Here is a 22,096-nt window from a genome sequence, read left to right on the forward strand (position 1 = left end):
CCACCTGGTCTCCTCACAATCCCTGGTCACCTCACACTCCTTGTCACATGGCCCAGTCCCCACACACTCCCTGGTCATATCGCCTGCCTGGTCCCCTCACACACTCCCTACCTGGTCCCACACACCGCACGATCATATCGCCCGGTCCCCACACACTCTCTGGCCATACCACCCGCTCCTCACACCCTTACCCAGGACACTGAGAGTGGCGCCATAGGCCCCAAGGAGCACTGAAAAGTGACTGCTTTCACAGACAGAGGGACACAGCTTTACCACCACTGACATCAGATCCACCAGCGCTTCTGGAAGAAAAGAACACTGAAATGCACAACAGTGCGGGGGGGATGTGCACACAGAATAAAAGCAGAGGAGGAAGCATTTCAGGGAACACTTAAGTGATTCAAATATCCTTCTCTGAACAATACTGGTCTTTGGACTGTGCCTCGATCATCTTTTGCTTTTTTTTAAGAAAAAAAACACGTCTTCACAATGGTCTCTCTTCCTAGGTCTTTGACAAGCCGCCATCACCCTCTTCACTCCCCATCCCACCAAAGATTTTAAAACCTAAGCACTTTCCTCCATGGTTACATTAGCAAAATCTCTAACACATCCCTACTCCTGCCTAACTAAAGGGTGGGGCCTTTCTGCTTTTCCTACTACCCACACCAGTAACCTGGGTGATGGTTTCGTCAGCTTAGCAGTTTATTACAGACCGACCCCACGGTGATTTCTCCCGGTTGGGCATGTTGTCTCTAAGCAGAGCGTGGCTTCAAGAGGACAGAACCCTTCAGACCATCTCGTCTGACCTCTCCCACAACCTACACGAAACTCAGGGTCACAGGGGCTAAAATAAATGCCACTGAACTAGGGGCAAAGCTTCAGAACCTGGGCTTTCAGAGACCTTCTTGGCAGGGAACTGTTAACAGGGACGTTCGAACCCTTCACCCTCAATGAAAGTTTCAATCTTTTCATGAAAGCATCTCATACAAGCAAACACTTCCTCCCAGGGCAGACACCCATCTAACTTCCCCTACTTCCCAGATTATAACATGGGCCTGCGATACGGCAGTAAGACCTTAAACGTGACTTCTGTAATAACAGACTGAAGAAAGGTCTGTGCTTGCTGCTTGACCCGAAGTCAGAGGGAACACTGCTTCAGCTTGGATTTGATAGAAACAAAATAGCCTGATGCCATTTTGGTAATGCTCCTCAGCTCCGGAAACACACAGGTGCTAAACTCTGGTGCACAGCGAGCTCCACGAAATTAGGAAATAAAACCTATGTGAGATGAGAGGGTGGGGTGAGGGGTCACCTTTTACTTGACTGTCTGGGTTTTCCTCTTCTTCAGACTTGAGTAGAGTCGGCAAAAACAGAGAATGCTGCGTGAGCATCATGTGGATCGCTGGAAGCTGGGTGAGCTGCGTGCACACGGAGTTTTCCGGAAGGTACAGGCGTCGTATGGCAGCATGGAGGGCCTTTAAAAACATGTGGTCCTGATACCGAAATCTAGGAGGCAAGAATCAAAGGGGGAAAAAGCTTCATAAAGGGGAGTTTCATTTCACAAGAGACAAGAAAAAACTTTTGATGTTTTATTAAGAAACATCTCTAGGGGCGCCTGGGTGGCTCAGTCGGTTAAGCATCCAACTTCGGCTCAGGTCATGATCTCACAGTTTGTGGCTTTGAGCCCCACGTCGGGCTCTGTGCTGACAGCTCAGAGCCTGGAGCCTGCTTGTCATTCTGTGTCTCCCTCTCTCTCTGCCCCTCCCCTTCTCCTGCTCTGTCTCTCTCTCAAAAATGAATAAACGTTAAAACATTTTTTTAAAAATCTCTAACACACCACAAAGATGAGAAGTCTACGGTGGCACATCCATATCCCCATCTCGATTCTACTGCTGTCGCTCCATTACACTTGCTTTATCACCCGCCCCCAGCCACCCACCCATCACAGGGGGTACTTCTGAATCAGGGCTGGGGTGCATTTATTTTCCTGATAGCGCAAACACCACATGAACTTCCTGTTTAGTTCAAAAGTCAGGAGACCCAGGAACAGCCAACCCTGAATAGAGATGATGCTCGCTGCCCAGCCCACCTTGCCAGTTCAGCCTCCCCCTGTTCCTTCCATCCTTCCAGCTACTCAATATGCCCGTCCAGTGGCTCAGACGCCCTCTCTGTTTTAAATCCCTCAGAACCCCCTGAAGGAGGGGGGGGTTTAAATCCCTCAGAACCCCCTGCTCTAAAAAAGGGCAGCTTTTTAGTCATATGTGAATGATGTTGAGAATCACTTAGCATATAGTGGGCATTCTAGAAATACAAATTAACTGAAGACTGAACAAAATGTCACCATGTCGTGATGGTAATCCATGGCTGTCATTAACCTGTAACCCACCTTCACATCTTTCTCTCCTCTCAGGTATTGTATTTTCCTCTGCTCCAAGTTGGTGAATAACCAGGGAAATGAAAATTACAGGTACAACAAAACACTGTTTCATGGTCATCCGCTTGCTAAAAACTAGAGTCTGACCATATCAAGTGCTAGTGAGGATGTGAGGAAACACCACGCTAGGGTGGCTCAGAAACTTTGGAGAGCACGTTAAAATTCTGGTGAAACTGAAGTTGTGCCCACACTAACAGACAGCGAGTGCCCCACCCTGAGACAAGCCGGCACAGGGCGCTAAGAAAGGCATCCTTCGGGGCAGGAACGGGAGGGAGAGAGGGAGGAAGACGTCCGCCAGCAGGGGACTGGCTACATCGACTGTGGTGTGGTCTGAAGACAGAATTCTGTACCCCACCTCGCAGTGTAAGCAAATGGGCTTAGGACTCTGTGTAGCAGCAAGGGTAACTCAAAAACACTCATGTGCCACAAAGACAAAGGACACACAACGTGGACGTGTACAGAATGCTAAGCAAACTAAGCAATACCATTACTGTTTAGAGACCTGCTGGCGTGCAACCAAAGTACCAAAACCGTCACGGCCGTGACAGAGCCTGACCTCAGAAGTACACTCTCGGGGGAGGGAAGAGAATAAATCGGGACAAATACAGGAAGTGGTTGGTACTTATTAAATCCGGGTGCTGCTGTGTTATCCTCTGCACACTTCTGGTTTCTAAAAAAACATTTCATTAAAAAAAATTTTTTTTTTAACGTTTACTTTATTTTAGAGAGGAAGACAAAGCACCAGCGGGAGTGAGGCAGAGAGAGAGAGGATGACACAGAATCCGAAGCAGGCTCCGGGCTCTGAGCTGTCAGCACAGAGCCCGACGTGGGGCTCGAACTCACGAACTGGACCGTGAGATCGTGACCTGAGCCAAAGTCTGACGCTTGACCGGCTGAGCCACCCAGGTGCCCTGAGGATTTCATTTGTTCAAGGCCGCTTCCCTCATCATCTACAGAAGCAGACTCCACGTCAACGGGCAAAGCATTCAGCCTCTCCACAGTACACCTCGTTATCTCTGCCAACGGAACAGGGCCTGTTCCATCACAGACACGGTGCCAACAAGCTCCCAGGCTGGCCCTGCGGCGTGCACTCACACCCTTACCGGATCGCACCGAGAAAATGAAATCGTCTTACTTGAGTCCAGTCTTCACAAATTTCTGCCAATCTCCAGGATCCACTTCATTAAGGAAATTCTGTGAATAAAACCAGCAAGAGATATACAGGGGAGACTGTCCTTTCGTTTTTGTTTATATATATATATTTTTAAGTTTATTTTGAAAGAGGGAGAGAGAGCACGCATGTGCAAGTGCACACACGTATGAAAGCGAGGGTGGGGGGGGCAGAGAGAGAGAGAGAGAGAGAGAGAGCGCGCGAGAGAATCCCAAGCAGGCTCCGTGTTGTCAGTGCAAAGCCCGACGCAGGGCTTGAACTCACGACGAGATCATGACATGAGCTGAAACAACAGTCAGACGCTTAACTGACTGAGCCACCCAGGCGCCCCTTCAATTAACTTAAAATAAAGAATACGGAACTTAAATTAGAGTCATTCGGCAAATACGGAATACACCCAAGCAATCTACAAAAGCATGTGGTTGCTTCTGACTTTAATTTTTTTAATTGTTTTATTATTTCTGCTAGCAGTTCTGTCAAGAGCTACTTGTCTACGATCATGAAAGGAGTAGAAAAAAATTTCTTAACAGTCGTGTTATTTTTCCCTTTGTCCTCCATTTCAGAAGGTACTAGATGACGGCACCACACACAGGTCCGGCCACACATGGCTCCTTAAACACAGGACAGCACGTATCTGCAGGGGAGACCTTTGTACCGCTAGTCGAGCCAATGCAGGTCCGCAGTCACTGACGTAGAGAACATCTCCAAATACGGCACAGTGTTAAATCAGAGGGGTGCATGCTCTCGAGGGAAGGAACTTTCTGGGACGATGAAAATCTTCGGCAGGAGTGTGGGCACAATCGTAGGTACGTTTGTCAACATTAAACTCTACTTAAGAGCCTGTATTTCCCAACATGAAAATTATTCCTCAGTTAAAAAAAAACAAAAACAAAAAGGGCTGGTCTGGGTGGCTCACTCGGTTAAGCACCCACTTTTGGCTCAGGTCATGATCTCACGGTTCACGAGAGCCCACATCTGGCTCTGTACTGACAGCTCGGAGCCTGGAGCCTGCTTTGGATTCTGTGTCTCCCTCTCTCTCTGCCCGTCCCCAGCTCGCACTCTCTCAAAAACAAAGAAACGTTAAAAAAAAATTGTTTTTTAAAAGGGGGGGCTGGTGAGGCGTGCTGACAGTGGGGCAGACTGTGTGTGCCTAGGGGCACGGAACACAGGGGAACTCTGTACTGGCTGCTTAACACTGCTGTGAACCTAAAACCATTCTAAAAATGTTACATCTATTAAAGAGGGAAAAAGAAGAGAGAAAGAAAGGTGGGGGAGGAAGAAGGCATGCCTGAAGAACGCAAATCTTCATCGGCTATCAAGCCGGCCTGCTGGGTGGGGGGCTGACCATGGGGCCGCACAGGAGGGTCCACTGTCACCTGTGGTGGGGGAGCCCTGCACCCTCCTCTACGCTCAGCTCTCTCTAGATATCAGGGATGTCCCTTCCTCCCTCCTTGCACTGCCATATTTGGGCTCCTGTGAGCCTCGAATGCATAAACCTGTAACAATGAATTAAGACTGAAACACAGGTTGCAAGATCTCTTAATACAACACAAGCACACTGCTTGATCTATGACCTATAAACATTTATCACACAACTGTCACTTGGGGTTATTTTCCTGAGGATTACTTTTTAAATTTTGGGTGCAGGGTTTTTAACACTAGTCACAGACTCTAGGAGTTTTAACACAATTTGACATCATGCATTGAGAAATAATGCCTTCGCTTCAGGATATTATTTCTGTACCAAAAAATAATTTTTTTTTAAAAAGTACACTTCAGGGGCGCCTGGGTGGCGCAGTCGGTTAAGCGTCCGACTTCAGCCAGGTCACGATCTCGCGGTCCGTGAGTTCGAGCCCCGCGTCGGGCTCTGGGCTGATGGCTCAGAGCCTGGAGCCTGTTTCCGATTCTGTGTCTCCCTCTCTCTGCCCCTCCCCCGTTCATGCTCTGTCTCTCTCTCTCTGTCCCAAAAATAAATAAATGTTGAAAAAAAAAAAAAATTAAAAAAAAAAAAAAAAGTACACTTCAACAGGAGGGAATAATGGCCAAAAATAAGAGCTGAATATTTCCAAATTTTATGATAGCCCTGGGCTCACAGAGCCAAGAAGCTCCATGAACCTCAAGCATAAAAATCTTAAAGAAAACTACACTAAGGTACACCATGATCAAATTGCTTTAAAAAAAAAAATCCTAATTAAAAAAAATCCTAAGGGGGAGGAAACAAAGAATGACAGATTTCTTATCAAAACCTATGCATACCAGAAAACGCTAAAGCCACTCTTTCAAAAAGCCTAAAAAATATATAAAATCTAGATTTTTATGCCCACTGAAATTCTTCCCAACTCATTCTGAGAGCTGTGTTACCTGTTCCTAAAACCAAAGAAAGACACTGCTAGAAGATAAAATCACAAATACTCAACATGCACGAAAAAACTGTTAATAAAACATTAGTATGTCAAATCCAATAATATGGAAAAGCCATAATACGTTATAACCATATACGTATACCCTGGTAAAGTTGGGTTAATGACTGAAATCAATTTATGAAAGTCATCTTAACAGAGTAAACGAAAAATAAGACCACACGACCAACTCAGTAGAAGCAAAAAAGTGCCTGAAAAGATCCAACATCCGTGGCTGGTACAAGGAGGCCCACCGTTTCAGGGCTGCCTGTCACCTGCCGCTCTGCCTCCCAGACACGGCCCGGCCCGGCTCGTCTCCCTCTACTTTCCATTCAAGCCACCTAGCCTGGGGTCCGTCTGTCCACCTTGGTCTATTTGACTCCTTCCCTTAAAAACGTAGCCAGGGTCCCTAAGAAGAGGAAAGACGCCTACCAACAGCTCACTAAATCTCAGCAGCATCTGCCTCTCCTGATCCTGGATGCCGTCCTGGCCTTGCTGGTCGCCACTGAAAGACACGACCAGCCATTTTACACAGGACGCCAACAGAGTCCTTCTCCAGGCACGCAGCTCTTCTGCCGACCCGTCCAGGACTGCAGACACAGAGTCGGCCACGCTCCAGCTGCAGCAGACAAAAGGCACAAAGTCAGAGGGATGGCCTAAATCCCTCCAGCTTAAGTGTTACCACCGTTACACTGGGCACCTGGGACTGGCGCCCCGAGTCCCCTGCCCCTACAACACCCGAAGACAGGAATCACAGGCCACCCCTGCCTCCTTGCTCCGGCGTCACAGAGGTACCAGCATTTTTACAATTAGGCGAAACAATATTAGTGCACCAGAAAAAAAGATAACATTGTCCGGGCTTCGCCTAAATGAGACTATCTCCAAGTCAGCACTACTGACATCCTGAGCCAGATTATTCTTTCTCGTGGGGGAGAAGACGGGACCGTCCTGTGCGTAAGGTATTTAGCAATACCCCTGGCCTCCACCCTCTAGATGCCGGAAGCAACTACCCCTCACTCACATCACGATGATAAAAAAATGTCAGATGTTGGCAACGGTCCTCTGGAGGTGGCAAAATCAGCCCTAGATAAGAACCGCCGCTCTCAGGGAATCAGAACCAACCATCCACTTATGGAGATGCGCTCGCTCCAGGCAGGATGGCTGGAGGCAGACTTCCGGTAGGAAGTGCCTTCTCCCCGAACGAGCAGGGAGGCAATTTCTCACTAGTTTATGTAAAAACTACAGGGAAAAGTGAAGCGGGGAGAGGAACGGCCGTCAGACAATCTAAGCCTTCATACCTCTCGTGCCTGCCTGGGGTCTGAAGCAGGCTAGGCAAACGGTCCATGAGGATACCAAGGTCCTTGGCTCTTGCAAACGGGACCAGCTGGGCCAGGACCTCGTGATGCAGCCCAGACCCTGGAGGCCCATCCGCACTGAGAAGCCTGGTCTGTAGCTGCCTCCACAGAGCTTTCCTCAAGACGGGAATGACAGCAGAGGACACTAGGCAGAGACAAAAAGGACAGTCACACACCACGCTGTGCTGGAGTTAGCGTGCAGCAGCTCACAGAGCCCGTGGCTAACCCTGAGGCATCTTGTGACGGGGAGAGGTCACGCTCGCACCTTGACGTTGGCCAGGGCGGGAGTGCTGATGCCGTGCAAAGTGGCAAACACAAGGGCCGGCAGGTTAGACGCTGACCAGCACAACACACGGGTCACCTGGTCAGTCGACGCTCTGACGCTAGGTCCCGAGCACAGCACCTGGCTCGATGCTGGTAACGAGCGCGTGAGTACCAAAGCCCTGAACTCGCTCGGGGTTCGTGCCTCAAGGACACGGGAGCTGGAGAGGCACGTGAGCAGCGGTGCACCAAGAACCGCTGACTCGCCTGAAACTCTACGGGTGGGGCGAAAAGGCTGAGCCCAAAGCTGCCCAGACTCTGGGTAAACTCATGGATGCTTTGGGGGGGAGACAACGGGGTGGGACAAGGACGGCCATCCCGAACGCCTCCTCTGGCCCCGGTGCGGCTCCCTCCTTGACCCACCCCTGCCCCCTTCCTGTGGGGAGCTCAGGGTGGGCAGGAGCGTGGGGGCGGCACCTCAAGCCACAGGCCCAGACAGGGGAGGGGTGGCGAGTGAGAATCTCCCCGCTTTCTCAGTGTCCAGAGGCGGGTCAGTCAGCGGCTGAAGGAGCAACAGAACTACACCACAGCCTAAACGTGGACGTTCCAGGCGCAGCAACGGATCTGCTGCTCCCACCTCCCCATCCTCGGACTTAACGCCTCCAGCTGCCCGACGTCACCGGTTCCCGTACCTCCCGCCGGGCGTGTGAAGCGTCCCCGCGTCCTGCACCGGAGGTACACGTGGACGAGGGGGAGGAAGTCGTCGAGGCCTTCCTGGAGGCAGAGTCCCGAGCCGGGCCGCCCGCACCACAGCTCAAACCGCAGCAGGTGGGTGGAGCTCAGCCGCACGAGTAGGGCGGCGGTGCTGAGGGCCGCCTGCGTCCGCCGGGCCAGGCAGTAGTCCAGCACGTCGACCCCGACCACGGGGACCAGCACGGGCTCTCTCTGCAGAGCGTGGAGAAACACGGCGTCCAGCTCGTCCACGGCCAACGTGGGGAGCAAAGCCCCCAGGCCTTTCACAAACTCAGAGGCCCAAAGGAGCTCGCTGCTCTGCAGCTGATCCTGGGGGCTGCGGGTCAACAGCTGGACCAGCGTCTTGCCGAGAGCGTTCAGGTGTCTCTCCTTCCCGGGGGACTTCGGGGGTCCCGGGGCCACCAGCTGGGCCTCGGGCAGGCTCAGCAAAGCCAGGGTGACCTCACGGAGCTGGGCGCCCTCCATGTACGGATGCAGCTCCTGCAGGGCCTCCAGCTGCGGGAGGGTCTCTGCCCGAGACGTGGCCCGGCCCGCCCTCCTGTTCTGCAGCTCGTTCAACACGCTCCGGGTGATGGCCTCCGAGTACCCGGCCAGGAGGCCCAGCTGACGGATGCTCCGGAGGATCGGGGCGCTCGCCAGCAGCAGCTGCAGGACCCCCGCGCTGAGCCGGGCCGCCAGGAGCTTCACGAGGATGGGGCTGAGGGCGTGCGGAGGGAGGGCCCGTCGCTCCAGGGCCAGGTACCAGCCCTCCAGCGTGGGATGTCTGAGGATGGCCACCAGCACCTCCTCCAGCGTCTGAAATACGGCAACAAGGCACAGACCTCACTCGCGGCCCAGGGCCAGCGGGGAGTAGGATGAAGGGCAGGGAGGAGCATTCCTAAGCCACCCCATCCCCCAGCCCGAGTTCTGATGCCCTTCTCGGGGGTGCCCTGCAGCACCCCAATCTGAGCCCATCACAGCTGTAACCCGACTACAGCACACCCCCTCCCCGGGGCGACTGTGACGGCTCGACCGTGACTCAGCGGGGGCCCCACCCACACCGGCACGTGTCTGAGGAGTTCAGCTTGAGTGAATTTACTGCACAGTGAAACTGCTCTCCGGTCCCTCTGGACAGCGGACGGGCTGTGTAGGAAAGCCGAAATGTGATGAAGGCCAGTCATCTGGACTCCGCTCAGCAGCCCTGCCCTCCAGCATCAATCTGACTGGGGGGACGTGGGGATCTCCCGTCAACCGGAGCAGCGTGATCACGGTTTGGGAGAGACCCCGCGCCTGGAACAGTAGATGGGGACACAGCTGCAAGACCACGGTCTGGAACTAAAGGTCACGTTCCAGGAGGCTGAGCCTTGAGTGACCCCTGGGGAACTCGCTCGGACCCAGCACTGGGTTTAAACCACCGAGCACAAAGCAGTGAGCAGCCTGGCCGGGTTAGGGAATGATCTTTGTAAGCAGCCTCGCGGAACAGGGTTCCTAGCCAACAAAGTCCCAACAACAGTCCCCGAGGATGGGAAGACGCTGTCCTTCCTCCTTCACTCGTCAAGGAAGGAAAGAGGAATCCATCACACCTTCCAACAGAGCTGCGCCCGTTAAAAACAGAAAAGCGTGGGGCGCCTGGGTGGCTCAGTCAGTTAAGCATCCGACTTCAGCTCAGGTCATGATCTCACAGTTCATGAGTTCGAGCCCCACGTCAGGCTCTGTACTGACAGCTCGGCCTGGAGCCTGTTTCAGGTTCTGTGTCTCCCTCTCTCTCTGACCCTCCCCCGTTCACGCTGTCTCTCCCTGTCTCAAAAATAAAATAAACGTTAAAAAAAAAAAACACACAAAAAAACAGAAAAGCGTGATTTCACGTTAGCACCGCCCTGCCCCTGTCAAACGGCTCATAGGTGGTCCTGCCGCCCCAGCCACCTCCCGGGAAGTCAACCTGGAGATCAAAGGGAGGAGGCCGTCGTTAGACTGTGAGATGAGGAACTTGTTTGCAGGTGAGATGCAGACTGAGAGAGAAGGGTTCACCCTGGCCCCAGCCCCACAGAGGCCGCACAAGGTTAACAGCAGGACAAAGGCCCCTTCTCCGAGCTGCAAGTTCCCAGCGTGTATTTGCTGGGACGAGCCACACCCACTGCCCAGCCTTTATTCGACACAGGCTGCGACTGTTCAAAAGAAAAACATTCCTCCTGGGTTTCTCAAGATGTTCTCGTCTCCCGGTGTAAGGAGAGGGGAAACAAGTTGCGGGGAGGGCGAGTGGGAGCAGGGAACCGACTGGAAAGAGAAACGCCCAATGGCACCAAGCTCATCTGTGGGTGTGAGGGTCACGGATGGCTTGCAGCGTCTCCTCTACGCTGCATTTCCTCGTTTACCTGCGATGAACACGTACTTGTCTAGGGCCAGAAGCAGAGGGAAAGCCAGGGTCCGAGACTCTACAGGAGAAGGCTAACAGGAAGGAGACCCACGGAAGGAGGGCAGCGGTACCTTGTCACTGGCCAGCTCCAGCGAGGCCACGGACTCCACGTCCAAAAAGAGGTCGGATTCGGCCTGGGCGGCCTCGCGTTTCTGCTGGTTCTGCGCGTCCAGCTGCGCACAGTGGACGACCAGGAGCCTGAGGAGGTCCAGGAGGAGCTGCAGGACGGGGGGCCCTGCGCTTCGGCCCAGCTGTGAGGATGAGAGCCACACACATGAGAGCTCAGGCCAGGGAAGGGCTCCCAGTCCCACTGTCACCGCGACAGTGACCGAGTCCCTCCGCGACCAGAAGGTGCCGTGTTCCCAGAAACAAGGACTGAGGAGGGAGGCAGGCCAGCGCGGCCGGTCCTTACAAAACCCCAACAACCTCAAGGTCCTTTCTCAGGAAGATGTGCGCCCTCAACCTTCATGAAGGAACCGGCTTTATTTTGACCAAGATGAGGAAACGCAAGCTAAAACTCTGTAAACCACACTGGAGACAGAAAGCTCACCAACGAACTACTAAACTAACGCTTCTGAGAGAGGCAGCATCTGGCCACACTGGTCCAGTCTGCCGTGGGAGGGGCCCTGGCCCGACTGACAGCTGCCCCAGCAACAGAGGTCGGCCATGCTGTCTGCGCCTGCTGAAGGTCCAGAATCTGCAGGTGAGGCCCGCAGAAAACGGGTGCCGCAGCCGCCTCTGCACGTCTGCTCCGGGAGGGGGAGCAGCCCGGCACAGAGCGGCGGTGAACCAGCAGCTCAGGCTCCCAGCTGTGGGGAGGCGGCGGGGCGGGGAGGAACCTCCGTGGCCCTGCGTGTGTCACATCGCTAAGTCCCCTTGTGTGCAATGGGGTGACAGCGAGACTCTATCGACACGGTCGCTGGGTCTGGACTCCGATGAGAGGCGGCCGCTCTGTAGGCAGAGACGTGGGAGCACGCAGGGGCTGGGGCCCGGGGGGGAGCAGCGCTCACCTGGCCGAAGGTCTCCACGGTGCTCCTGATGTAGAGCAGCAGGTGCTTCGCCGAGCGCAGGACCTGGTGCATCGGGAGGTGCGGGAGGGCGGCCCGCAGCCGCGCCTGAACCTGCTCGTCCAGGAGCGCGCCCTCGCTCTCGTAGGCCGTCTGCAACAGGGCGGAGAAGGAGGAGGCCGGAGGACCCTGGGGGGCGAGACTGCCCGGCGTCTGAAAGGGCTTGGGAAGGCAGCAAAAGCCCGGACAGAAGGAAAGAAAAACCACCACAGATGAACAGGGTGCACGGTCTGCTAAAAAAGGTACAGGGTGGCGTTCGTGACAAGGGGACGTTTCACAATTGTGTCCTCAAACTAAAAAGTATGTGACTGCCCGGCATTTTGTTTAAGGAAGAAGTTAAGCCCAATGTTTTCAGTCACACATCCGTTCCCAGAGTGCGTGAACACGAAGGCACTGGATCAGGAAGGTGCTCGCACACCGAGAACAGACGCCGCAGGCTGGAGCCATGAGGGGCGCTCACTTGACTCTGAGGAGTCACTGTGACTAATCACTGCCAATCCTGTAAAGGAGCCAGCTCAGCAAGCTCTTTGCCTTCCAAAGGCCCTTGCCAGGAGCCTCGGTCGGACTATCTTGTTGGGAGAAAAACAAGACAGTGGACAGAATGAAAAGAAATTTCTGGAACTCTACCTCACACTGAAGTTGTTAATTTCTTCTACAATAACTGCCAAACTGCCTTCTTTACTGACCCCACGTGCCTTTTATTACCGTATCTCCACAAACACTCCACTTTCTAAAGCCAACAAAACCAGGTCGCAAGGCCTGGAGACACAGCAGGTCTCCAGGTGGGGTCCCTGGACCAATCAGCAGGGTCGCCCGGGACCGGGTGAGAAAGGCCAATCTCCAGGCCCGCTGCGGACACGCTTAGCCAAACCCACTCAGGGTGGGGCTCAGTGACTATGTCTGAACAAGCCGCCAGGGGACTGACGTCCCCTCCAGGGTGAGAAGCACCGCTGTGACCTACCCACCAGAGAGTGGACACCTTCCTTCGAGTACCCGTGAGACACAGCACTGACCTGCTAAGCTCTGAACAGCTACATCCAATTCTGAACCACAGCTGAGCCTGCAGGGGAAGGTAGCAGCGGCCGGGCAGGGCGTGGTGCTGGGGCGGACTGCTGGGGCCGAATCCTGACCACCCCCCCCCCCTCACCACTGCTGCCTAGTGGTGGAATGGCTATGCCTCAGGTTCCCCATATGTGTAACGAGCACAGCAGGTCCTAACCTTCCTCCCAGAGGTGCCGTAAGGATTAAATGCCTTGAATTACACGTAGTACCCTTGGTACCAGGCCCTGACGAACGGGAAATGTGCCCTCAACAAAAGCCATCTGCCACAAGTTATCACAAGACAAAGAGGTCCCCAGCCGCCTGCTTTTTCACAAACAGCTAACACTTGTGAACGAATGCACAAAAGGCATACCACAAAGTTAACCTCTCCCACCCCCAGCCCCCAACATTTGTAAATACTCTGGTGCTGGAGCCAGATGAGCAGGACCCCGTTACACGTATGTAGCCCCCACGCAAAGAACATTCTTTCTTTGCTTCCATTTTCCCAGTCTTCACAGACTGGAGACTGCCAGGGGCCACCAGCGGCCCCCTCGCACAGCGGAGCACGCGGAGCCCAGGGGCAGGCTGAGGCCCGCTAAAGGAGGCTAGGACCCAGGCACGCCACATCACTCGGTGAGGAGACCAGAAAAAGCAACCTCCCTCCCGCCCCAAAGCTGGCACGGCGACTAGGCAATCCCGCAGCCAGCGGAAACTGCAATTCTGCTGCACCACTGAGCCATCTGTGCCCCCGTCACACCAGCTAAGCAGCAGTGAGGCCACGGGGCTTCCTCTCCCGTCCGGGGAAAGCACGAGGCTAACAGGTTTCTCCCTGCAGGCCGCACAGCGGTAAGACTACGCCGTTGGGGCACAGCAGGTGCGGCCCACGGAAGCCGTTGTGGGGTTTTCCAGGGAAAGGCCGGGTCTCCACGGGGGCGGTCACGCTGTGGCTCACCAAGCCCTCGCGGACTGGCTCTGGGATCCAGCGGCTGTAGTACGTGTGGAACCGACAGAGCTGGTGGCAGCAGGGTGGCACAGGAGGCTCCAACTTGTCATAAGCCTGAAGCAGCAGACACAGAGCCAGCGGGTCCCTCTGGGTGTGGAGGAGGTCTGTCAGCACCGCCGTCATATAAGCCACGATGCTCTCTCCTGCAAAGAAATGAGACTTGTGTGGGTGGCCCGCCGAGACCCTTCCGTGACCCATCGATATCACCAACTCCCACAGGTATTCAAGATCCAGAAAAACACGCACCAATTCCACAAGGGGTCACACAAACACACTGGAGGGCATATGCTATCACCGCTCGGCACACCAGGCTCCGTTTCACTAAACGTGTGACGCACAGTCAGGCTTCAGTTCCCAAGGCCTGGGAGTGGAGACCCAGGCATAGAAGAAGTGACACAAAAGCCATCTGGGGCCAAACTTGCTTGGTGCTCACTAATCCATCTCTTGGTCCTTGGCACATGGGCTTCCCCCTGTGGTCAGGCTGGGACCATGTGGCTGATTCAACCACTTCCAGGCCTGGCCAGAACAGCCTCTGCTTGACTGTGCGCTCTGTCTTCCTCTTCCACAGTGACCTTGGAAGCCATATGTTGAGATGGTGCAGCTACAAGATGGGAGTGGCCTGGATCCCTGAGCTGCCTCCTTGAGGACAGTCACCCAAGAGAGCAACCACACCTGTACTGAACTATGACAAGGTCCAAAGAGAGACCTTTGCCCATTAAACCACTGTAAGTTGGGCCTTATTTGTTACCGCAGCAAAGCCTGAGCAACCCTGACTAATTACACCGTTGTGATCTATGAGTATTTCCTTGGCACTAAGTTGCAGTAACTTCCAACAAGTATGAAGGACTCACACCCTAGCATGGTGAGGGCAAGAATAAACTTTGAAGAGAAAACATCAGTGTTACAACAGGTGTCTGTGCAGCCATACAAAAAATGATTATGGACTTATCCCTTAAATAGCCAATTTCCCAGAAGTCCACTAGCCTCTAGATTCTTATCCCAACATGCTTAGCTCTAAAGGCCAGGTGGCTATCACTCAGTGGGTCTGAACCTTGCTACCTTGGGTTCTCAGCAATTATTCCCAGAGCCTCTGGAATCACACCTCCTACCCCACCAAGACCCAGCTGGATGCACCCAGAATATCCCAACTCTACACGGGTACCTGTTTCACTTTCCGTCCCAAGGAGCAACTTATTCCTGGCTTCCAGGGCCGCAGGGACCACCGCACTGAAGGGGAACGTGAGCAGGATCATGTCTTCGTTCAGTAAGAATCCAATTTCCTCATCTAAGCCTTCGCTGTCCTCCACCAGGACGTCCACCATGTCAAGAACATCTGAGACAGAAAAAGGACAGTCCAACTAAGGCCAGAGACACCGAAGGACCCCACTGCAAAGAGCTCCGCAGGAAGGGATACATAAGGGAACGTCTGAGAAAAAAAAGGAGGCATAAAAGCCAAACATCTCTGGGGGGAAAAGATTTAATATGAAGTTTGATTCTAAACACACAAGGACATCATCTATCAAATCTTAAGATCTCTGCCAGACGAAACACAGGATGTTTAGCTCGTGTGATAATAATCTGAAGTTTCCTCAAGTGACCCTAAGAAGCCCCAAAACCTTAACCTGGATATTCAGGTGAACGAGTCAAAATCGGAGAAGCAAAATAGGGTCAGGGGCTGCAGCACAGACCAGAGCCCGGGTCTGGATTTCAAATCCTGAGTCTGCTATGTACTAGCTGTGTGAGCTTGAGTTAATTCCCTAATCTTTCTGGGCCTCGGCTGCATTATCACTGTATAAAATGAGGATGATTACATCTGCCGCTTAGGGTGGCTTATGTGGTTCCAGGAGTTAGATCTGTAAAGAGCTAGGATCAGCACCTGGCACAGAGTGAACACTACACAAACAAAAATAACCCAGCAAATAGGCTCTGTGCCTACTCCCCCTTGGATGAGCAAAGAAGGCAATTTTCATTTCCGGAGTAGGCTGATCTTTAACTCAAAGAAACGGACACCTGCACTTGGCGTAAGACATTAACGCAATTCTCATTTTCATCACTGATCTGCCACGGCGGCTGGAGCTTCAGAAGCCCGAGGAGCAAAGAGGCAGTGGCACCTACCATCGATGTGGGAGACCGGAATGCTGACATCATCAGCCTCCTGCTTCGTCCCCGCGGCCTGCAGTGTGCTGGCTTCCTGGACAAAGTCAGATGCTTTGTCTGTGTAGGAATAGGGATTCGCCACCAACGTCAGTAAAACCTGGGTGTTGAAGAGCCAAGCAGAAAACACTTAGGTGGTCACAAATGAAATGGAAAAAAAAAAAAAAAAGCCAAAAAAAAGTCACCAGTAATACAAAGGGAAGAGCTAAAATGTTAATAGTCCCCAATAAGAACAATTTTTCTGCAAAGTTTCTTTTTAACTTTTTGTTACAGAATTAACAAAAATTTCCTTTTGGTTTAAACCACTGCTTTGAATATTGCTCTAAGCACACCACTATTCTCTTGGTGCAAAAACAAATCCCCAAAAGGAAATTACACGGTACACAGTAATAGAGTCCCATTTTACAGATTCTAAAACTGAGCAGATTCTGACACCTCAGCAGGAATTAGGAAGGAAGCCAGAAACACAAGGCTTCTGGCACTGGCACCGGTGCACCAAAAATGCCTTTGTCACGCTAAAGACCACATGGCACATTTACTAACAGGCTCCTTCACACTGGAAATAGGTGCTTACGCGTTCCAAAAACTGAATCACGGTTTCTCTCTTCTCTTCCACGGTGTCATGTAAGTGCTCCAGCCACAGCTCCAGCTCCTTCCAGGTGTGCTCAAACACCCCCGTGTCCCGAAGAATCTGTCGGGAAGCAGACCCGGGGCAGGGCGTCAGGACGGAGCCAGCGCCCCGTGGAGACAAAGCAGCACAGCACATAGGGGGTCAAAGTCTCATCTGTAGTTTTACTCCAAAAGCCACTCTTTCACAACAGCGCTCCCAGACTTGAATGAAACGAGGAAAAGAGACCATTCTGAGCTCTATTAAAGACCACATAATCCTTGGTCTTGCTGCTTACTCCTTTCCTTCAACTCCTAAACAATAAAAAGATTAAAAAAAAAAAACCAAAACCCAGCTGCTGCTTCAGAGGCTGATTTTTACAGCTGGATTTTCACAACCAGGTAAACGAGCACGACTCGGCCCCTCACAGCCCCCAACCGTCAGCTTGCGTGACGTTCTCCAAGGTAACAAACCAGTCACGTCACGTCACCTCAGTGCGGCCCCCCGAGCCTCAGACCCGGGACAAGAAGCAGCGGTGTTTCTAAGAGAATGGAATGTGTTAAGAGGCAGGACCTTGAGCCAACACCATTAAATGATGTCCCCAAATGGCCTGGTGGCACAGACTCCCACGGCACGAGCCCCAACAGCGCACCGAAGAGTGACCCGACTGTGCCAAGCCCACCTACGTGCACTAAACGGCCACGAAATCAGGCCTGGGTCAAGTGCAGGCCTACAGGGAAACGGCAGCTTGTAAAGGTCAAGGCTGAAATGTTCATGCTCTTCAAGCAGCTCAGGTGAGGAGGTTATATCAACGCTGCAAAGAAAATCTCTGCACCCCCCCCCCCAAACAATGAACGTGCAGTCCGTTGCATCTGTAGCACCCAAGACATTTGCTGGGTGGCGGAAACGAGATTTCCTACGGTGACGTCCAGACCGGGGGACAGTAGCCCTATAGAGTGAGGATCGCGTGTGAGAAAGAGAAGCTAACAGCCCAACTCCCCGTTCCCTTCCAGCGACTGTGAGGATACCTGTGCTGCGGGTGACAAAGGAGGTCAGAAAGGCTGAGCCCCTGGAGAAGGCGGAGTCTGGACAGGTGCGGAAAGGCACCGCCCATTCAACAGTTCCCCAGAGGGCTGGAAACCGGACACGTTACTGAGCCTACCATGTGCCGGGCCTGATCTACTGCTTGATCTCACGTGCGCCCTCCTTTGCAACCCTACCGTTTCATCCTTCCCGTTCACCTGGGAAAACAACGTTCAGAGAGGTTGGGTCATCTGCCTAATGCCATCCAGGAAGAAGTAGGACCGGGACTCAAATCCAGGAACAAGACTTCAGAGCCCATGTTCTCCACTTCACCGTGCTGCCTCGGGAACGTAGCTAAGTTTAGACACGATAAATTAAAACTGCCTTAAAACCTCCGAGCTTTAAATTTACAGAAGCCCTGACGCTTCCTGAATTCGACAGCTGTTTACTAAGCACCTTCTGTAATGAAGACTGTGAAAACGCTTCCCAGAACTAGGAATGGGTAGGGAACGTTCACCTTTGTGATCAGAAGTTTGGTGGATGACTTGAGCTGTAGATGGCTACTGGTCACGAACATTTTCATCAGCAAGTAAAACACAGATCGTTCTCCTCCAATAATTTCTGCCTCTGGGCCTTCCTGGAGTTTGAACAGTAACAGATGATAAACATTACACAGGTCACGGATACACACGGAGCCCAGTATGGCTCCAGGCCTCTTATCTCATTTTAACTACAACTCGGCAACACGGCTGGAATTTTACACGAGGAGGCTCAGAGGCCAGGTGCTCAACCAAAGCCTCAGCAGCAGCTGGGTAATTGTATTTGCTGCATTTCAGCAAGATGCGGGTGCCGACAGAGTCGATCCCTTATACGTAATTTAGCTTCTCACAAAGGCTTGTGAGCTTTGAACATACGTCTCAGAGTTCATGGAGCTCCGGATCCCCCGCCCAAATGCCACTGAGGCTGTGTTTGGCTGGCGTCCCTGCAGCCCCTGGCAATGAGGGCGACCCTGAACATGGGAAGTGCTGGTGTTCATAAAGCCCAGCAGACTTCACCTTATAAGCAGAAGGTGGGGCACAGAATATAAATTAATATTTTTTATACCAGTTCTTCCAAAGTTCAGAGGCCTCCCTCTGTTCACTTCCCAAACGAATCACCAGGATCCCACTGGCCCTGTTCAGCTGCGGTAAAAAACTCAATGGCTCCCCGGGCTGGTCATCTCTCTGGGGTCTGTGACAATGGCCTCATGGTGGGTGCAGAGGTTGAGAGCAGGGCCATGGGCAACACTGCCCACAGCCAACCCTGGACCCTCCAGTTACGGCCAGCACACTGCAAGGGTGTCCGTACTACTCTGTGCCCCGGCTGCCTCTTTAAGTGGTGGTAAAGGCATGGATGCACAGGGCACACGTGTCAACCCTCAACTACGATGCAGGTGAACCTCAGGAGAGGACCTGGGGGAACATGCACAGATGCCAGTGCTCCCACATTCTCACGCTTTTCTGGAAATGTGCCATGTAAAAATACCTACATACGTTTCCATGCTACTGGTTCTATAAAATTTAAAAAAAAACTTTTTTTTTTAAATTTTTTTTTAACGTTTATTTATTTTTGAGACAGAGAGAGATAGAGCATGAACAGGGGAGGGGCAGAGAGAGAGGGAGACACAGAATCCGAAACAGGCTCCAGGCTCTGAGCTGTCAGCACAGAGGCCAATGCGGGGCTCGAACTCATGGACTGTGAGATCGTGACCTGAGCCGAAGTCGGACGCTCAACCGACCAAGCCACCCAGGCACCCCCAAAAAAACTTTTTTTTAATTTAGTTTTCAGAGAGAGAGAGAGAGAGAGAGAGAGAGAGAGAAGAGAGAGAGAATGAGTGGGGGAAGGGCAGAGACAGAGAGGGAGACACAGAATCCGAAGCTGGCTCCAGGCTCTGAGCTGTCAGCACAGAGCCCCGTGTGGGGTTTGAACCCACAAACCGTGAGATCATAACCTGAGCCAAAGTCAGACACTTAACCGACTGAGCCACCCAGGCACTGTGGTTCCATAAAATTTTAAATAAGACCTAAATCGCTGAAAAAAAATCACCATCAGAGCTACTAAGAAACACACTTAGAAAACGCTTAATTTTGCCTGATTATTTTTCCTCCTTGGCTAGAAATGATAGAGCGTCCTGTGCCTAAACACACAGGTAAGTGTCTGCTGCAGCCTGGGTTGCCTTTATGAGTCAGCATTATATTCTCCAGAAGGTCCTAGAAGACATTGTGACAGGCAGAAAAAAAATTCCAGCAATCTTTACTGGTTTTTGCACCAGCCTCGGTCCTCTCCCGGCTTGGTATCTATTTCCATCTCTGTCTTAAGTTCTTCCAGGAGGAGGGCAAAGGAAGAGGAGTTATTTTGTGTTTCAAAACGTATCTATTTCCGAAAAGGTTTTAAAATGACAAACAAAATATAAAGTAATCAAGGTAAAACAAACAAAACAAAACCCCTCCCAATACCCACCAACAATCTTGTTTCAGTAAGGACACACTCAACATCCTATTTTGCAAAAGCAAACAGACTCACAGGCCTCCTGCTTCATGAATCGGAACCTGGCCTCTGCTCTAGATGCGTCCAAGAGGGGAACCGTGCATGTCTTCTGTATAACCAACTGTCGGGTTCTGATCCAGTTAGAAACTTCCAGGCCAAAACATGCCCGGGAGTTAGTTAACAGACGCAGAAGCTGTCCGCTTCCTACCTGTGCCTTTAACCACAAGAACTTGCTGGCGGGCAGCTCCAGAGCCACCTTCAGGATGTGGTGCTGCAGAATGGGAGGCGCCTCCTCTCGAAGGCCCTGCTCGGAGATGACTCCTGTGGCAGAAAGAGGGAAACAGACCAGAAGTCATGTGCAGGGGGGCACCCAGCAAGGCCGCCCCTGGCCACGGGGGCCAGATAAGGAGCTCCAGCTGTAGAAATAAGAAGGGGGCTTGGGGGCTCTCTCCTCTCCTCTGCCCAGACGTGCCCCACCTGGCACAACCTCCCCTCCTGTGGTCTATCCAAATCTTCAGCAATAAGCCCTAACTCCACTTGCCCAGAACAGCCCCTTGGCCTGAAGTGACCTCTCCCTACAGCGTGAGGCCCACACCTCTCGCTGCCTCCTGGGTGCGGTCTCTCATTAACGTTGTCTCGGGTGAGAGGCGCCGCCTTGCTCCCCAGACCGCAGACGTTTTGTGAACAGACTGTGGCCACGCGAGCCCAAGACCGCATCCTCATCCGCTGGCCTGATTTCTGGATTTCCCTTTGCTTGGGAATGACACAGTGCTAGTAAATTTCGTATTCTCACGGCAAAAAGAACCTTTCGCCTTCCAACGATTAAGAAGTTAATTACAGCTTTTCAGTGGAACCATCCCAATAGCTTATATAAACCCCAGGAATGACGCTTCTGCAAGTTTTCCTCCGTGGGCCCAATTATGAAGTTATTAGACACACTTTTCCATCAAGGAAACGTGACCAGACAAGCGTAACGTTACTTTTACAAGATGTGGTTTGAACCTGACTCACTGGGTAAACCATGAGTAACTACGTCCAAAGTGCCTCTGCGGGAACGGGACATCCCTTCTAAGGGGCTCTCATTTCTGCACCCCTGCTCCTTTGAAGAGGGGCTTTAGCATTAATGCACACAATCTGATTTGTCACTTATCTAAGGCAGAAACCTCTGGTAGCCTGGCTTCTCCCTGCTGTGCCCACTGCTGCTAAATGTTCATCTGATATTCACTTAAGGACAACTGGCGATTTAAAAAACATTAGTGCAAATAAAAATAACCAGTCAGGTGGATCGTGTGCACCAGCCAAACTGCCCACCGGCCTCCCCGGGCCTCAGCTCCGGGGGCTCAGCTCCGGTTCACGAGCGTTTCCTTCATCCCCGCTGGCAGAAAGAGCAGAGGGGCCCCCGCCGTCTCCTGAGACGCACCTTTCAGGAGCTTGCTGAAGTCGAAGTTGTACTGCAGGACCACGTGTGGGACCACCTTCTGGTACAGGCATATGACCTGGAGCAGAACAGCCTTCAGAAGAATGGTTTCCGCATCATCTGAACCAAGATAAAACACCTTAAATTAGGAAACACAGTCGGTCTCTGTCCTTAGTCAGCAGGTGGTATGCGGTCAACGGCCACAGGCAGAGGCTGCGGACGGATCCCTACAGAGTCTACGTGGGAAGAGTCAAGACTGTTCAAACAGACTGGGTGTAAGTCCTCATTTTGGGGCTGTAACCTAGGACAGGTTAAAGCGACTGTCTCTCTGTGTGTCAGCGCCTTCGTGTGAACAACGGGGACTAAATAGGATATAGACAGAAGGTACAAAGCCCACTGCCCGGCAGGCCAACAGCAAGGTCTGAGTCAATGTGTCTCATTACTGGGGGGGGGGGGAGGAGGACCATGAAGCCCACCTCTGCCTGCACAGCCA

The 22,096-nt window shown here is 52.5% G+C and overlaps 1 protein-coding gene across 3 annotated transcripts in view; it reads right to left on the bottom strand.

Moving 5' to 3' along the window:
• The window catches only part of URB1 (URB1 ribosome biogenesis homolog), a 73,961-nt gene that overhangs the window by 22,684 nt on the left and 29,181 nt on the right, over nt 1-22,096 (bottom strand). For all 3 annotated transcript variants that reach the window (XM_030328987.1, XM_030328986.1, XM_030328989.1), the window contains 15 exons: nt 21,607-21,723; nt 20,395-20,507; nt 18,178-18,297; nt 16,605-16,721; nt 15,992-16,130; nt 15,039-15,209; nt 13,826-14,019; nt 11,776-11,994; nt 10,837-11,016; nt 8,313-9,168; nt 7,303-7,504; nt 6,437-6,623; nt 3,570-3,628; nt 1,313-1,506; nt 192-302 (listed from right to left, as the gene is read on the bottom strand). In XM_030328987.1, coding sequence (XP_030184847.1) covers nt 192-302; nt 1,313-1,506; nt 3,570-3,628; nt 6,437-6,623; nt 7,303-7,504; nt 8,313-9,168; nt 10,837-11,016; nt 11,776-11,994; nt 13,826-14,019; nt 15,039-15,209; nt 15,992-16,130; nt 16,605-16,721; nt 18,178-18,297; nt 20,395-20,507; nt 21,607-21,723 — 2,979 coding nt within the window. The remainder of the gene's footprint in view (nt 1-191; nt 303-1,312; nt 1,507-3,569; nt 3,629-6,436; nt 6,624-7,302; nt 7,505-8,312; nt 9,169-10,836; nt 11,017-11,775; nt 11,995-13,825; nt 14,020-15,038; nt 15,210-15,991; nt 16,131-16,604; nt 16,722-18,177; nt 18,298-20,394; nt 20,508-21,606; nt 21,724-22,096) is intronic.

The sequence above is a fragment of the Lynx canadensis genome, chromosome C2 (assembly GCF_007474595.2).
Source record: "Lynx canadensis isolate LIC74 chromosome C2, mLynCan4.pri.v2, whole genome shotgun sequence".
Classification (NCBI taxonomy): domain Eukaryota; kingdom Metazoa; phylum Chordata; class Mammalia; order Carnivora; family Felidae; genus Lynx; species Lynx canadensis.